This window comes from Barbus barbus (assembly GCF_936440315.1).
Source record: "Barbus barbus genome assembly, chromosome: 2".
NCBI classification, from domain to species: domain Eukaryota; kingdom Metazoa; phylum Chordata; class Actinopteri; order Cypriniformes; family Cyprinidae; genus Barbus; species Barbus barbus.
Window position 1 is genome coordinate 14,586,631 of NC_136730.1, and position 17,306 is coordinate 14,603,936.

Genomic DNA, 17,306 nt, shown 5'->3' on the forward strand with positions numbered 1-17,306 from the left:
CCTAATCCCTGGCGCTCGACACCTACCTAGGATCCTTCCTTAACAACAAAAAAGCAGTTCAGAAATATTACATCTTCATCTTCTCGGTTCATAAACACACACACACCTGCAACAGTTGTGCAATAAAAGTCCAATTCTGCCTTTATGAGCTTCCTCCTGCTCATGAACATCTTCAGCTGGACCAGACCCACGTGAGGTCACTGCGGCCATGACATCATCAGCATGAGCTCAGTCCAAAGAAGCAGACCAAGGTCACATCAACCGGAGGACCACAGTTGTGATGGATGCCTGTATTTGTGTGTTTGAAGATCACCTAGTAACCATTTGGTGATGTTGAGAACCACTAGATGACCATCCTCAGGATGCATCTGAGGTGACATCTGACAATCAACTGAATGTTATCTTATAAGCTGCATCCACCACAACCCAGATGAAAACTGCTCTATTAAAAAAATAATATATTTAAAATACATTTATTTCATACTAAATATAGTTCTGTCATGACAGCTCTCGGAGGGATTGGCATGGTAATGTACATCATGACAATGTTAATGTGTTTGGTCTTGGCAGAATAGATCTGCTATGCTGCTGCTGCTGCTGTGGTAGAGCAAGTACAGAGACTTGATACTGCTAATACATCCACAACATGCTGCTGTGAGCACGTAAGAGATACTGCTGCTGCAAATATATCCCCCATATAGCATACATGAATCACCTCGTTGCAGATCTATACAGGTGGAGCTGGGGAAGGCGGAGGGTTTCTGAAGCACACTGCAACTGATACTAGTCATATATTTAAATGTTGAGCAGTGTGCTCATTGGCTACAGATACAAGAGCCAATCAGCAGTGCCTAAGATGATGTCATGATGCCAGATTTGGTTAGATCTATCAAACTGTGCCATCTAGAGTATCATGCTAGAACTTTGTATTTCAAATCTATCAATGTATGTACTGACATATTACTTGAATCTTGCTGATATACAAATTATAAATAAACTTTATTTGGAGTACTACTTGTGCATAATGCACATTTCTTAATATTAAGCCTGAAGTCGTGGCCTAATGGTTAGAGAGTTGGACTTGTAATCCAAAGGTTGTGGGTTCGAGTCTCCGGCCGGCAGGAATTGTAGGTGGGGGGAGTGAATGTACAGCGCTCTCTCCACCCTCAATACCACGACTGAGGTGCCCTTGAGCAAGACACCGAACCCCCAACTGCTCCCCGGGCGCCGCAGCATTAATGGCTGCCCACTGCACCGGGTGTGTGTTCACTGCTGTGTGTGTGCACGTTGGATGGGTTAAATGCAGAGCACAAATTCCGAGTATGGGTCACCATACTTGGCTAAATGTCACTTCACTTCACTTCACGAAATGTGTTTTAATGTCATTTCTGATGAGGATTGTATGATCTTTGAATAATATCAGTCTTTAAATGCAAGATATTTAAAGTATACCTGAAGTATAATAATAAGAGTTCCAGGTTGGCACAATCAAATATACTTCAGTACATCTTTAGTTGGACCTCAGCACTACATCTGCACTATTAAACTACTAGTTTAGCAGACTTTAAGTATACTAGTTCAGTATACCAGCAGTACAATTGCAGAGTATTTTTATTAAGTACATAAACATTTAAATGTATTTGTAGTATACTTAGCATGAAATAAAAGTATTTCAAATATATTTTCGTATATTTATTTTCCCTAGGGTGATTATTACACTGCCCTGCATCATATTTGCTGAATAAAATCCAACACTTGTTTCTTACTAATTTTGGGGTGCTGTTTCCATAAATAGGGCCTGTATTGCTCTGTGGCATTTTTTAGCATTTTAGCAATTTTGATTTTGACAATTATTTGTTAGGTCAAGAAGTCTTGTATTATCCCTTAATCATCAAAAATCTGTGTGGTAATATGCCACAAAGATTACTATCTTCCTTTGAGCAGTTACCATTATTTGTTCAGTTCTTAGCTGATTTTCACATATATGAACGATTCTGAAGGTGGTAAATTAATGATTCTGACATTAATTTATGCCATCATATTAATTTATAACATCTGTGGGTGTTTTACTATAAAAAGTAATAGAAAATGACAGTTTTTGTGTGTGTGTGCGGGGGGGGGGGGGGGGGGGGGGGGGTTAAGTTGTGTTTCTAAACTTGTGTTTACGTAAACTTCTTTGACATTTACTGCTTTTGTTATTTTGGTAACTGGATTAAAGCTGATACATAGGCCTACTATATATATACATTTTTATTATTTTCGGGGGGGAAACTGGACATGATGGAAAGTTTTATACTTTTTAACTCAGCATCATCAAATTAGGTGAAATTAGTACTTTTTTTCCCCAAAATGTAGGGCTGTTATCTTTAATTGGCAACTCATGTTATCCATATTTGTTCAGCATGCTCTCTCGCGTCAACTTTTTGCTTTTTCTTGCTCTCCAGCTCTCTTCCCCACCTCTCTTAGTCATTCCAGGATGTGTCAGAATTTCTATAGTTTTTCAAGGTCATGCCCAGTGGAGCGGAGAATGGCAATCACCGGAGAGAAAGAGCAAGTGGTGCCAAGCCACAGCTTTTTCCTCTGCACACCCCCTAACTAACCTGCCCCCACCTCAGAAACACACCTCAGGTAGGGGGTAAACCACTCCTCACACCCGTCCCTGTGAACGCAAGGGGGTATAAATGAAGGTGCAAAAGAGGAGAGAGAACAATTCAGAGGGCGATCAAACAACAATGGATCCCATGGCGAGACATGGTGTAATGATTATCTTCATGACCTTTTTGGTGTGGATGAAATGTTCAGCAGCACCAATGCAGTGCCACTTCAGCTCTCAAGGTGAGACCAGGTGTCCCGTCTCATGATATTTACTCTAAATCAGTTTTTTATGGAGTGCACTTGTTGATCAGGCTCTCTCAGGACTTGATCTTCAGTGTTTTCGATGTCTCTCTTCACAGCTCTGTGCGAGTATGATGGGAAGCAGTACTCTATGGGAGAGAGCTGGATGGAGCAGGGCTGTGTGCAGTGCACCTGCCTGCACCCCGTGGGAGTGGGATGCTGCGAAACGTAAGAGTTGTAACATCTTGCATTAATTTCTCTATTGGATAATAAATAAAAGAACCTGATGAATGGGAATCTTGAGATTTTTCTGTTTTATTATGGTGCACTGAAGCCGAAATTACACTCTTGAAAGTAAAGGTTTTTGACTGGCAGTGATGGTTCCAAGAAGGACCTTTAAGAAAGAGAACCATAGAACCTTTCCATTGCACAAAGGTATAATTATAATGTAAAAAGCTTCTTTAGATTATTAAAATGTTTATTATAATTGGTTCCATTAAGAACTGTTCACTGAAATTATTCTATGGCATTGTTGTGAAAACCCTTATTTTCCACAATGTAATTGTTGCTACACAGTCAATTTTAATTTATATTTAAATCAATGACTCGATTACAGTGTGCATCGGCCTGTGGACTTTCCTCCCTGGTGTGAAGTTCGGGTTGAATCTCTGACCTGCCAGGTCACACTGGTGATGACCTCTGATCCCCGCCTGCCCTGCATTCCTGGAGAAGAGAACAATGTTGATCCAAGACATGGAGCACTCAACATGAAACTAGAAGGTTAGCATGGAGGAAGAGTTCAAACCACAATTCACCTGCCTGTCAGCTAATATCTGTCTCACTATTACGTGAGATTCAATATTACTTCTATAGCACTTGTATTCTCAAAACATAACCATTACCATTTAAATTCTCAATTTAAAAACAAAGAGGATGTGGATTGACATGCATTGCATGTAGGGAAGGAAAGCATTCTTTTGAGTTATGCGTTTGAACAATGTACTGGAGAGACAGATCGGAAGTTTTAGATTTGTATGGAATTTTGTGCATTGTTTATATTCATTTGTGCTTATTATACCATGCTATTTTCACATAACTATAACACTAAATATTAGCACTGTACGACCTGTTATTGTCTCTTTTACAGCTCATTGCCTCAATAGCCAAGATATTTTTAAACTCTGAGAGCAAAATTAAAAGGGTATTCCCTGTTAAATAGTTGCAACAACAAAAAAATTCATCATGAGACGAGCAATATTTTGATTTGATAATAAAATTGTTGTTATATGTAACTGTCTCATATTTACATTGTTTTCTCTAATAAATATGTATAGAAAAATCATCTCATTCTTTTAATTTCTAAAAATATTACAATAGTACAGTGGTTCTCAGGAGCCTCAGTGAACATTCAAGGCGGCCACAGGATGACTTAAAAGTACTCAAATTAACAAATGATCATTACAAATTAATACATGATTGTAACTCTAATTTAAAATGCTAATAAACACAAAATCAAGATGTAAGCTGAAAACTTATTTTCCCCCTTTTGTACCTATTGCTTTTATTTAAGAAACTAGAGTTCTTAAAACGGCAAGAATCAATTGTGGTTTATAAACTTATCATAAACATACTTTAAACCTATATATTTATGAATCTATCAGGACTCATAAATTCCAATTAATAAAAAAGTTTTAATACAAGTAGCTTTGTCAGAATTACAGCAGAAATACAGGACATATTGTAGTTCGTACAGGTGGGACAACCATTTCAGAAATCAAACCACCAGAAATCAAACCTCTCAATAACACTTTTATTCAGTTATGGTTTGCATATAGAGAAATGGTACAAAATATCTTGCATTAAAGAACTGAAATACAACAGAAACCATTTGTTATTATAGTTGAGCATATGAATGAAATATAGACAATAAATACAGAAAACTTTACATTACAGGAGCAGTTTGTTGGTCAAGGCTGAAATGTGAAGTAGCTTAAATAAAGAATTGTCAACTCATTGCACAGCAAAAGATAAAAACCAATAAAACAACTCCAAATATAAGCCACCTTTGAATTTAAAATAGCCTGCTAACAAGACATCTCACAACAATAACTCGTTAGTTTTATAATCTCCCTGCACAAACACCAACACAACTCAAATGTTGATGCTGTTTGTCCCTGTGAACTGTGAAACATATGAAGCTAGCGTGGGATTTGTGGGAAGCACTTTGATTGGAAGGTCCCAACTGAAGGTGTCCACATCCACATGTTCTGCCCCCGTCCATACTGTGACTTCTGACTGATTCTGAAGAACCACCGGCGCCTCCACTGGCTCCCGCGCTGTTACGAACTCAAAATGCAGACGCCATTTTAACGTCACTGGGGAAGAGAATAAAATCATTGAATGAGAATGTTACCTTATCAGTGTTCAAGATGAGCCAGAAATAAATAAGTCAACCAAAAGCTTTATTATCCAACTTTCAACATACAACATCTTATGAGTGCAGGATTTCTAACCTATATCTGTGGTGAATCCTGGTGTGACATTGAGGGGTACAGGGAGAGAGAAATGGCTGGAGGCTGTGTGCAAGCAGGACTCTAGATGTCGGCCATGACCGGTGACACTGACAGCCTGGCCAGGACGTCTCTGGTACTGCTCCTGGACCTCCTCCTCACTTTGTAGACTTACTGAATACTAAGCACATATAAATACACATCAACATTCCAGGAGCACTTCATGAAACATTTACATTCTCAAACGTTTGGGGGTTATTTGGTTATGTTATTCAGCAAAGATGCATTAAATTGTTCAAAAGTTACATTAAAGACTTTTGCAGTAAAGACCTTTTATTTGAATTTTATTTCAAACAAGTGCTGTTCTTTTGAAGTTAAAATAACCAAAGAATATCACAAAAATATTAAGCAGTTTTCTGATTTCAACTGTTTTCAAAATTAATTAATAATAAATAAAAGTTTCCTGTGCACCAAATCAGCATATTACAATGATTCCTGAAGTATTATGTGACACTGAAGTAATGGAGTAAAAAAATCATACCGTCCCCAAACTTTTGACCTGTACTGTATACTATACCTGTAAACATGGAATATCCCCTTCTGAGAATGTGAAGGAGCCAATAATATCTTCCCCGAGCCTGTACACAGTCTTAAAGATGCAGAACTTAGCCACCTTTCCCCGCACGTTTGTGATGTTGAACATATCTGTGAAGGAAATGCATGTACTCATTACCATATTCACAATTGCCACAGAATTCAAATCTAAGCAGAGGACCACAACGTAAGAGGTAGATGAATGCCAAACACACATTCTTTCAAAGACATAAGCCTTCCCACATTCAATCACGCACATGGGCATCGTCGTGAGGTGGTGATCATCAGCATGTCCAGGGCTCTTTCTAGCGGTCTTGTATCTCTCCTGCTTCCTTCCTCCTCCTCCTCCAGGAAGGGGTTTGAGGGAGCCACTTCCTCATCTTGGGGAAACGGAGGCTCTGGCATGCCTGCAAAACAATATTTTCTTACAATGTGGAGACGCTCTATTCACGGGCATATTTGTGTTAATTTATTCAACAGCCAAGTATTCACACATTTTCTAAAAAGATTACACATTTCTTTAAGTGATAAAATAAAAAAAGCATGTGGTAAATGATTAATGTATCTCTAATGCAGCTTGCTGAAAATTAGCCTCTGCTTTGCATGGACAAGATTAAAAGGGAGATATTAAACCATTTGTGCAACCTACCATGAAGCACTAAAACTCTGAAAGGGACACGTAGTAACTTGATGGCTGAGTTGACTCGCTGACAGCCAATCGTGAGCTTGTACACGTACTTCACTGCCTGACCCCGGAAACTGGGTGGACCATCAGTGGGCACAACCTCACTATAGGAATCTGAATGAGGTGAAAACATTATTTGGCAGAGATTTGTTTTACATGTGGCTGTCTCCTGTAGTTCAGAATGACATTAACCAGGCATAATGTGCAATTATATGACTTAACAGCTGAACTTTGGCCAGCTGACTGTTGGTTTTAAGCCATGAACCAGTTTTTAGCAGCATATCAACATTATCTGGGTCATGAGGAATAAGATTTTCTGAACTGATTAAGGGGTTCACTTCTTATTACTGATGTTGTGAGGGCATAAATAATGTAAACAACACAAGCGTTTATCAAAAGAATATGTAATGGATTGTAGCATTTTGACCAATCAGACACACAATTTTGCATTTGATTAAACAAATCAATTAGTTTTTAGATGAACAAATGGTCACAGACCCCCCCACCCAATACACATACTGGTGCTGGTGTGTCTGTCAACGACTCCAGGCCCCTGGTGTCATGGCAACCCATCTGATAACACTTGTTTTATTGCTCAATGGAATGCGGGTAGAGCAACACTTCCTCTTAGGAAAGACACATTACGTCATAAAATAGAATCCTCTCTAATTAATTCATAGAAAAACCTTTCTTTGAATGAACACACATATCTTTAGGTCATTGTGTATATTATTACTGTTCTTGTATATGTTTTTGTGTATTGTGCACTGTTTTCTGCATGCTTATGATAGATCACTAGTTAATATCACTTTAGCTGCATCATGTTTAGTCTCTATCAATTCGTCTTCGGATGATCTAATTGAGAGTGAATATTACATGTCGATACCTATGCAACATATTAGTGTCCTAAGAATCTTTAGAAGTTTGTGCATTAACGCAGGCGAATTACCTATGCAAATTACCATGTTCAGAGACAAAGGGTCGTAAAACTTTCCCTCCAAAAATCCAGGACTCCATTGGGTATTTGACACCCCAGAGGTGTGAGGTGATTCAGAGATGCCCAAGCAGTCTGCGGTTTTGTTAGATCCTAAGAGGATGTGAGCTTTTTCTGGACCCTCTAAGTTTTGTGCCAGGCCTTGCAGCCTCGTCTTTCCATTCAACCAAGCTCCTTGGACCTCAGCATGATCTCTTTCTTAGCTCTTTTTCCATTCAATACTTGGAAGAACATTTCTACCTGAGAACATCTTTGGAATTCATCACTCTTCAACCCGGAAGAACGTGATCGGGAGTCCAAAACTTTGAAACCATTAAGACTTTAATCTGAGACTGCATTCCGGACACTCGACCCGACCAAAGGCAGTGCAAGTATAACATTTAACTAAACGAAACAGAGGTTTAGTATAAGTTATAGACCCCATTATAAATGGCGCTGATGGTTTTACTCAGGTGGTTAAATGACTTTCTCCATAAATGCATTCTCTGGTTTTCCTGACGGTTTCATCCATCAACGCTCATTAGCCTTTCCCATGTATGAGTGATTGTATGTTTGTTAGACTAGTCTGCGTTAGTGTTTAGTTAATAAAAGTTGTGTGCACAAATTACATGCGTTTCTGATTCTACCTTGCATATTAAATGTCCCTTTATGATTCTGACCCTTGCTACAGTGCTCTAATGCATTAATAGTAAAGTATTTTCTGTGGCCAAGGAAACACCCTTTCTTAAGAGTTGATACGAACTTACACTGAATGTTCGCTGGACGGACAAATCAGCTGATGGCAATTTAATTCTGCAACAGTTATTACTGTCAGCCGATATAAATAATTGTAATTAACCCTCTGGTTGTGTTCGGACTCCGGTCACGCCTTTTGTGTTACCGGTCAAAAATGACCGGACTCCAAACAATTGCTTATAAATCTGTCATTATGCTATATTATCACCAAATATTGCATTCAATCTTTTTGTCAACTTGTTTTCTTTCATTTAGGACTGGTTTTGTGTTTCTATTTGCTTCTGTTTAATCGTAGGCCTCATTTATCCGAGAGTAGGTACCTCATTTTTTGAGTGAAAAAAGCATTTTTTATGAATAATTTTCACAATATTAAACAAAAAATTATAAAAATTTGCACTGTTTCTCACACTAGTGTACTTTAATGTTTAATCAGGAAGTTTGCTTTTAAATGCTTTTATTTTGTACAAAATTGCAAAAAGTCACACTCGTGGTGTTCCCGGTCAAAAATGACCGGACTCCAAACAACTGCTTATAAATCTGTCATTATGCTATATTATCACTAAATATTGGATTAATTATTTTTGTCAACTTGTTTTCTTTCATTTAGGACTGGTTTTGTGTTTCTATTTGCTTCTGATTAATCATAAGCCTCATTTATCTGAGAGTAGGTACCTCATTTTTTGGGTAAAAAAAACATTTTGTATGAATAATTTTCACAATATTAAACAAAGAATTATGAAAATTTGCACTGTTTCTCACACTAGTGTACTTTAATGTTTAATCAAGAAGTTTGCTTTTAAATGCTTTTATTTTGTACAAAATTGCAAAAAGTCACACTCGTGGTGTTCCCGGTCAAAAATGACCGGACTCCAAACAACTGCTTATAAATCTGTCATTATGCTATATTATCACCAAATATTGGATTCAATCTTTTTGTCAACTTGTTTTCTTTCATTTAGGACTGGTTTTGTGTTTCTATTTGCTTCTGATTAATCGTAGGCCTCATTTATCTGAAAGTAGGTACCTCATTTTTTGAGTGAAAAAATAATTTTTTATGAATAATTTTCACAATATGAGAGAAAAAATTATGAAAATTTGCACTGTTTCTCACACTAGTGTACTTTAATGTTTAATCAAGAAGTTTGCTTTTAAATGCTTTTATTTTGTACAAAATTGCACAAAGTAACACTTGTCAAAAATGGCCGGCCATTGAAAGTGAATGGGGAAGAATGAAAGAAACAACTAGTGTTCAGGAGCATGTTGTGCTTGCAAACATAAATGCCTTGGACCAGTGCGTGCATGTATACTCATGCTATCACACACACACACACACACACACACACACACACATCTATGCATACAAACTATTGTATTACACTTATTTCATCCTACCCTGAACTGTATGCAATATGCTTTTATGAATCTCATATTATAACTCTCTCTCTCTCTCACACACACACACACACACAATGCACACAAATGCTCAAACTGCCTTGTCTTTGGCCTGCATTGACTTTTTTTCCATCCCTCGACCAGAACGTTACATCAACTTCAGCTGGGTCCTCAAAATCAGAAGATTGCTTCTTTTCAGTTGTTGCAAGGTTTTCAGCTTGTCCAGTGATATTTTTATCTTCCAATATATCTTGCAATGCATCGTCACTGTAAAATTCTTCTTCAGTTGTCTTTTCCTCGTGTAAATGACAAGCAAGGCACTGTGAGGCATTTGTATGCTCTAGCATTTAATTGTAAACTTTCGTTTACTCTGAGAGAACATGAAAGCCTCTAAACATATTGTCATAATGTTTTGTCTAGTACGGAACCGCTTAGAGCTCATGGTGGTGGAAAGATTTCGGGGTGGGTGAAAAAAAATCGGGGTGGGAGGAAAAAAATATTTTTCAAATCTTTTGCGTTCCCTCACAAAACTTTGCGTTCTCTCGCAAAGATGTTTGCGTTCCCTCGCAAAACTTTGCGTACATATTTGCAAGAGAACGCAAAGTTTTGCGAGAGAAAGCAAACATCTTTGCGAGAGAACGCAAACATCTTTGCTAGAGAACACAAAGTTTTGCGAGAGAACGCAAACATATTTGCGAGAGAACACAAAGTTTTGCGAGAGAACGCAAACATCTTTGCGAGAGAACACAAAGTTTTGCGAGAGAACGCAAACATCTTTGCGAGAGAACACAAAGTTTTGCGAGAGAACGCAAACATCTTTGAGAGAGAACGCAAACATCTTTGAGAGAGAACGCAAACATCTTTGAGAGAGAACGCAAACATCTTTGAGAGAGAACGCAAACATCTTTGCGAGAGAACACAAAGTTTTGCGAGAGAACGCAAACATCTTTGAGAGAGAACGCAAACATCTTTGCGAGAGAACACAAAGTTTTGCGAGAGAACGCAAACATCTTTGCGAGAGAACGCAAACATCTTTGCGAGAGAACACAAAGTTTTGCGAGAGAACGCAAACATCTTTGAGAGAGAACGCAAACATCTTTGAGAGAGAACGCAAACATCTTTGCGAGAGAACACAAAGTTTTGCGAGAGAACGCAAACATCTTTGAGAGAGAACGCAAACATCTTTGCGAGAGAACACAAAGTTTTGCGAGAGAACGCAAACATCTTTGCGAGAGAACGCAAACATCTTTGCGAGAGAACGCAAACATCTTTGCGAGAGAACACAAAGTTTTGCGAGAGAACGCAAACATCTTTGAGAGAGAACGCAAACATCTTTGAGAGAGAACGCAAACATCTTTGAGAGAGAACGCAAACATCTTTGCGAGAGAACGCAAACATCTTTGCGAGAGAACACAAAGTTTTGCGAGAGAACGCAAACATCTTTGCGAGAGAACACAAAGTTTTGCGAGAGAACGCAAACATCTTTGCGAGAGAACACAAAGTTTTGCGAGAGAACGCAAACATCTTTGAGAGAGAACGCAAACATCTTTGAGAGAGAACGCAAACATCTTTGAGAGAGAACGCAAACATCTTTGCGAGAGAACGCAAACATCTTTGCGAGAGAACGCAAACATCTTTGCGAGAGAACGCAAACATCTTTGCGAGAGAACACAAAGTTTTGCGAGAGAACGCAAACATCTTTGCGAGAGAACGCAAAGTTTTGCGAGAGAACGCAAACATCTTTGCGAGAGAACGCAAACATCTTTGCGAGAGAACGCAAAAGATTTGAAAAATATTTTTTCCTCCCACCCCGAATTTTTTTCACCCACCCCGAAATCTTTCCACCACCATGAGCTCTAAGGGGCTCCGTAGTCTAGAATATGTGGTGAAAGAAAAGATTATTTTTGAGGTCAATGCAGGCTAAAGACAAGGCAGTCTGAGCGTGTGTGTGTGTGTGAGAGAGAGAGAGAGAGAGAGAGAGAGAGAGATCCTTTTTTATTCATAAAAGGATATTGCATGCAGTTCAGGGTAGGATGAAATAGGTGTAATAAAATAGTTTGTATGCATGGATGGATGGGTGTGTGTGTGTGTGTGCGCGTGCGTGTGTGCGCATGTGTGTGTGTGATAGCTTGAGTATAAATGCATCCACACATGCAAAGGTCCAAGGTCTTTGTTTGCAAGCACAACATGCTCCTGAACACTAGTTGTTTCTTTCATTCTTCCCCATTCACTTTCAATGGCCGGCCATTTTTGACAAGTGTTACTTTGTGCAATTTTGTACAAAATAAAAGCATTTAAAAGCAAACTTCTTGATTAAACATTAAAGTACACTAGTGTGAGAAACAGTGCATATTTTCATAATTTTTTCTCTCATATTGTGAAAATTATTCATAAAAAATGCTTTTTTCACTCAAAAAATTAGGTGCCTACTTTCAGATAAATGAGGCCTACGATTAATCAGAAGCAAATAGAAACACAAAACCAGTCCTAAATGAAAGAAAACAAGTTGACAAAAAGATTGAATCCAATATTTGGTGATAATATAGCATATTGACAGATTTATAAGCAGTTGTTTGGAGTCCGGTCATTTTTGACCGGGAACACCACGAGTGTGACTTTTTGCAATTTTGTACAAAATAAAAGCATTTAAAAGCAAACTTCCTGATTAAACATTAAAGTACACTAGTGTGAGAAACAGTGCAAATTTTTATAATTTTTTGTTTAATATTGTGAAAATTATTCATAAAAAATAATTTTTTCACTCAAAAAATTAGGTGCCTACTCTCAGATAAATGAGGCTTACGATTAATCAGAAGCAAATAGAAACACAAAACCAGTCCTAAATGAAAGAAAACAAGTTGACAAAAAGAATGAATCCAATATTTAGTGATAATATAGCATAATGACAGATTTATAAGCAGTTGTTCGGAGTCCGGTCATTTTTGACCGGGAACACAACGAGTGTGACTAGGTGAAATAAAACCCACAAAAAATTACGAAAATTCTAAAAAAATTTATGAGAAATACTTGTACCCTATGTGCGCAAAGTCAGTAAGTTTGAGTCCAATGCGATAACGTTAACTAGTATTTTCAGGAAAAAGAAAAAAAAATTCTTGTCAATTTGACCCGAACACAACCAGAGGGTTAATCATAATTAATCGTAATTATTTATATACAATTCCCTTTTGAGCTTATAAATTGTTACAGGATCATTTAGACCAAACGTTAAACATGACTGAATCCGTGTCTGGTTTATTTTAAGCTTCTTACAGGTCTTGCTCTCTCCAGGATCCAAGCGAAGGTCACAGAACAAGATCTTAGGTGGTGTGTCCAGCACACACTGCCCCCGTTCACCTGGATCAATGAAGAAACAGGGAAATCATGTAATCTCTCCTCTAAAATCAAGAGGTTTCCTGTGAATAAATCTGAGATTACAGAAAGCTGAAATGAATGTCTAATCCTCATCACAAGCACACTTTCTGATAGACTATTTGGCTTTTACTTTGACAAGAAAGGCACAATTCAACACCAAACTAATGAAGAGATCATAAAAGTTGACAAGTTCCCAGCATACAGTGCCAACAGGACGTCTGTGAGCAGTTGAAATCATTATACTGCTTGATCTTCAAGTGCTTTGTCAGCCATCATCAGCGGTTTCTTGAAATTGATAGGGTTTCTGACTCAAGTGACTATGCATTTTCCCCAATTAACAATATTTGTGAGTTTGTCAGATTGTATTTGGTTATTATTCTGCCCAGCATGTTTTTACCTACTTTGTGGTAAAGTACAGTAATTTGTGCTGGATATGTTTTTGAATATTAGAATAAGTAAAAAGTTATTTTAACCCTTGTGCACTCTTATGGAAATTTTTGTCCATCTTAGTTTTGTTGTTTTGGATAATTTTGCCTGTGTTAATGCTAACTGCATAACTTTTGGCTCAGGTGTGTATTTCTATTGGAATTTTAATATTCCACCCTCATTTCCTTTAATAAATCTATTTTACACTAGGAACAAAAAAGTGAAACACTCAGCACTGTTTGGACAAAAAAGTCCCCATTGAAACCCATTAAAACTGCTATTTTTAAATCGCAGTGCCGTTTAACTGTAAAATGATGCAATTTTTGTTATTTGTTAATAGGCTTTCATTCTGTTGGCAAGGCTTAAAAATATATATATATATTTTTACATTTTACCAGATGGTGCCATTTTGTCAGGTTTGGTCTTTAAAGCAAATACTCGCTTTATTCCTGTTTTCTGCTTCTGCATATTATAGAGGCAATTGGATAAATAATGCAGCTATAATTGTGTGGGTGTGTTGGTATAGATATCTGAGTGTGGTTTGTATGTGTGTCATAAAAAAAATTGTGTGTGTGTGTTCTTGTAAAATTTGAGAAAAAAAAAAAAACTCTACTGCAAATCACAAATCCAAGCACTGTGTGCACCAGCAGAGTTTTGCTGGCATCTAATGGGAAAATTTAGTACTGCGCCCAAACAAAATTTTACTGAAAGCTCATTTTTTAATATATCAACCTCAAATTTGGAACACAACTTAGATTTATGGCTTTGATTTTCTAGCAGGTTTAGAGTTCAACATGTTTCATATATAAAATATTCATAAAATAAAATAGAAAATATTGTTCATAAATCATTTTCATAAACTTAAACCTGTATAACTTTTTTCTGGTTTCACTTTTTTTTACTTCAACAATAATCTGCCATGGGTCTTCTTTAAAATGAGACCAAACTTAAGTCTGTGCTCCCAAGCTTCCAATTTTTGTGACCGTTTTTTTGACATGGACATTTTTGTCCACTATGGACCTAAGTGTAACTTTTTTTATTGATGCACAAGGGTTAATATTGCATAATTGTGTATTTTATTTATTTAGTCATTTAGCAGACGCTTTTATCCAAAGCGACTTACAAATGAGGACATAAGAAGCAATCAAAACCAACAAAAGAGCAACAACGTGCAAGTGCTATTACAAGTCTTGGTTAGCCTAACGCAGTACAGATAATTATTATTATTATTGTTGTTATTTTTTAATAAAAAGACATAGATAAAATACAATTAGAATAGATAGTGCTAGAGTTAGAGGGTCAAGTAAAGATGGAACAGATGAGTTTTTAGCCGTTTCTTGAAGATGGGTAAGGATTCGGCTGCTCGGATCGAGTTGGGCAGGTCATTCCACCAGATGGGAACAGTTAATGAAAAAGTCCTGTATTTTTGCGTAAGGTAAGTACAGCATCGTCATCAATAGAAATATTTTAAAGTAGAAAGTTATTTTGAGATTGCATAATTGTAAAAGGCAAGTACAGCATCCTCATCAGTAGAACTATTTCCAGTTTACACAACCTGAACATTTTCTTTTAGTATAGTATTTTCTCAAACTGCCAAAATTTTGAATAGTTTCTGTTCTGAATTTGCTCACTGTTCTTTTCTTCTTCTAAAAATAGCAACTGCAACATGTGACATTTTACTGCACAGACGCAAAACGTAGACTGAATTGAGCTGGATGATGACACTATTGTCTTCTGTAGAGCGGCTTTAAAGCTGAATTGAACTTGTTCTCAACTGACTCAAATTTTGCAATGTTGACACAGTTACTGAACTAAACTGAATCAACATTGAACTAATTCAAGCTGAATAACATTACTGTTGCCTTCAGTGGAGCTACTTATCACTGAACTGAACTTGATTCATTATTGATGAATAATGGATGAATATTGATTGATGAATATTACAGTTATTAAATTAAACTGAATCAGCACTGAACTGACTGGAGCAGCTACAGCTGCTTTATAGCAGAATTTGGTATTGAGAGAATTTATTTGAAGTAGTTTGCATACTTGATTCAGTTTTTCCCCCTGCTTAATACTGTGAATTTGAAACAATTCTGAATAATACTGTACTTTGAAACAATCTCTGTTGTGTAAAGTGGTATATATAAATAAAGGTGACTTGACATACAAACCACACAGTTTTAAATATGGCTGTTATACAAAAACTGATCTTTATTTATCTTGATCTTTGCTGTAACAATATAAGTTAAGTAAAACTAGTCTGGTATAAGCTGCTCATTTTTCACCTCTGCTTGGTATCAGTACGGTGTCGCTCTCAGCTTGGACGTCCTGCTTGGTGCCCTGAGCTGGTAGAGCCACACGGCTCTCGCTGGCATGGAACTGGCAGTGGATCTGAGCACTGGCCCAGGCCAACATCTCACTGTGGAAGGTGAACAGACTCAATCACAATTCACAGCACATATGTCAAAAAGGAACCCAGTGTTCTTTACCTGCTGGCAGATGTAGACAGATGTGACATAGGGTTTGTGAAGGTTATAAGACACTCTAAAACCTCCCCAGCCAAAAACACAGGCCCTCGTGCCATTGATGCCACCACCTCAATCATCTGGAAAAAAAACAGAAAAGTTATATGCAAGGTAATTATTTAATAATATATATTAGAACAAGCCTAAGATGAGATTCTGGCCTCCCAGCTTGGACAAGTTGGTTTATTGGTTTTAGAGGGGTTTCCAAACTAGGAGACCAGTGAATACCAGCAAACCAGCGTAGACTGGTTTAAGATTAGGTCATGCACTGTGGAGAATATCTTAGTTTTGAGAGACTTGTATTTCATCTTATGCTTATTCTTTTAAGCATGTACTGAAACAAGCCTTTCCTAATTATTCTGCCTCTGACAGGAAAATATGTGCAAAGCTTGACTGTAGCTACAGAGCAGCGTATTTATATTTAAAGAGCTGGCGTCGTGCAGCTTGACACAACGACGATTGTTTACTTTACTTTACTAGCAGGAAGAGCTAACATTCTTTTATTTGTTCCCTTTACGATACCTTGCAGTTGTTTCTTTTATTTCTTCCCGTCGTTTTTATTTTACGTCGTATTCCTAACCACAGAAGTTAAAAGAAAAGTATAGCCGGCGACGCTCCACCTACTTAAAAACAAAACAACCGGAGACTTGTCTTGGCCATTATAAGGTTTCCCTGAGTTTCTCCGAAACGTTGTTCAGGCTACATTCATAAACACAAAAGTAAACGCTCCCATGACATGAACTAGACGTAGAAAAATCTTCGTTATGCATATTATTTTGAATTACTCAGTAAAACATGTCATGAGAAAGTATAGGATGTAAAATCGTTTTCTTAACTCCGGTATAGCGATGTCCAAATCGTGAATGAATCATTCTTATGAGTCAATTCGTTCCAATGAATCAGTTCAAGATGTTCACTGTTTGAACGATTTGAACGCAAATCAGTCCAAAAAAACTGATCACTCAGAAGCTGCCAGTAAAAAAATACTTTAATAAACAGACCGAGAATTACAATTCAGAAAGAAAGGTAATTTACATATGAGATACTTAAATTTATTTATAATATTTGGCAGAAAATAATATTTCTCACATTTTCACAAAAAATGCCATCATTTAAACCAACGACTGACAAAGGTTTTTTAAATATTACTTGAAAAACATAATAAACAGCAATATTTGTTTTAGATGTGGCTTTACTTGAACATATAGACTAGAATACATAACATACCGGGTTAA

General features: G+C 37.2%; 2 protein-coding genes across 4 annotated transcripts; one reads left to right on the forward strand and one right to left on the reverse strand.

The window, feature by feature from the left end:
- Positions 1-2,732: 2,732 nt before the first annotated feature.
- On the forward strand, positions 2,733-3,620 carry msmp1 (microseminoprotein, prostate associated 1; the record flags this gene model as incomplete). The annotated part of the gene is made up of 3 exons (XM_079435139.1): positions 2,733-2,835; positions 2,955-3,063; positions 3,452-3,620. 3 exons carry the CDS (start codon positions 2,733-2,735, stop codon positions 3,618-3,620), a joined length of 381 nt encoding a protein of 126 aa, XP_079291265.1.
- A 555-nt stretch (positions 3,621-4,175) lies between these two features.
- rgp1 (GP1 homolog, RAB6A GEF complex partner 1) lies at positions 4,176-16,954 on the reverse strand. 3 transcript variants are annotated; one of them, XM_079437267.1, is made up of 9 exons: positions 16,594-16,954; positions 16,036-16,151; positions 15,832-15,965; positions 13,016-13,099; positions 6,589-6,738; positions 6,197-6,346; positions 5,923-6,050; positions 5,349-5,526; positions 4,176-5,210 (listed from the first exon to the last, which is right to left on the reverse strand). In XM_079437267.1, exons 2-9 carry the CDS (start codon positions 16,149-16,151, stop codon positions 4,987-4,989), a joined length of 1,164 nt encoding a protein of 387 aa, XP_079293393.1. In that variant the 5' UTR covers positions 16,594-16,954; the 3' UTR covers positions 4,176-4,986. The 3 variants fall into 3 exon arrangements, with proteins under 3 accessions (XP_079293393.1, XP_079293394.1, XP_079293392.1); XM_079437268.1 differs by having other exon boundaries at positions 4,384-5,210; positions 16,696-16,949; XM_079437266.1 differs by having other exon boundaries at positions 4,384-5,210; positions 16,908-16,948.
- Between the last annotated feature and the right edge of the window lie 352 nt (positions 16,955-17,306).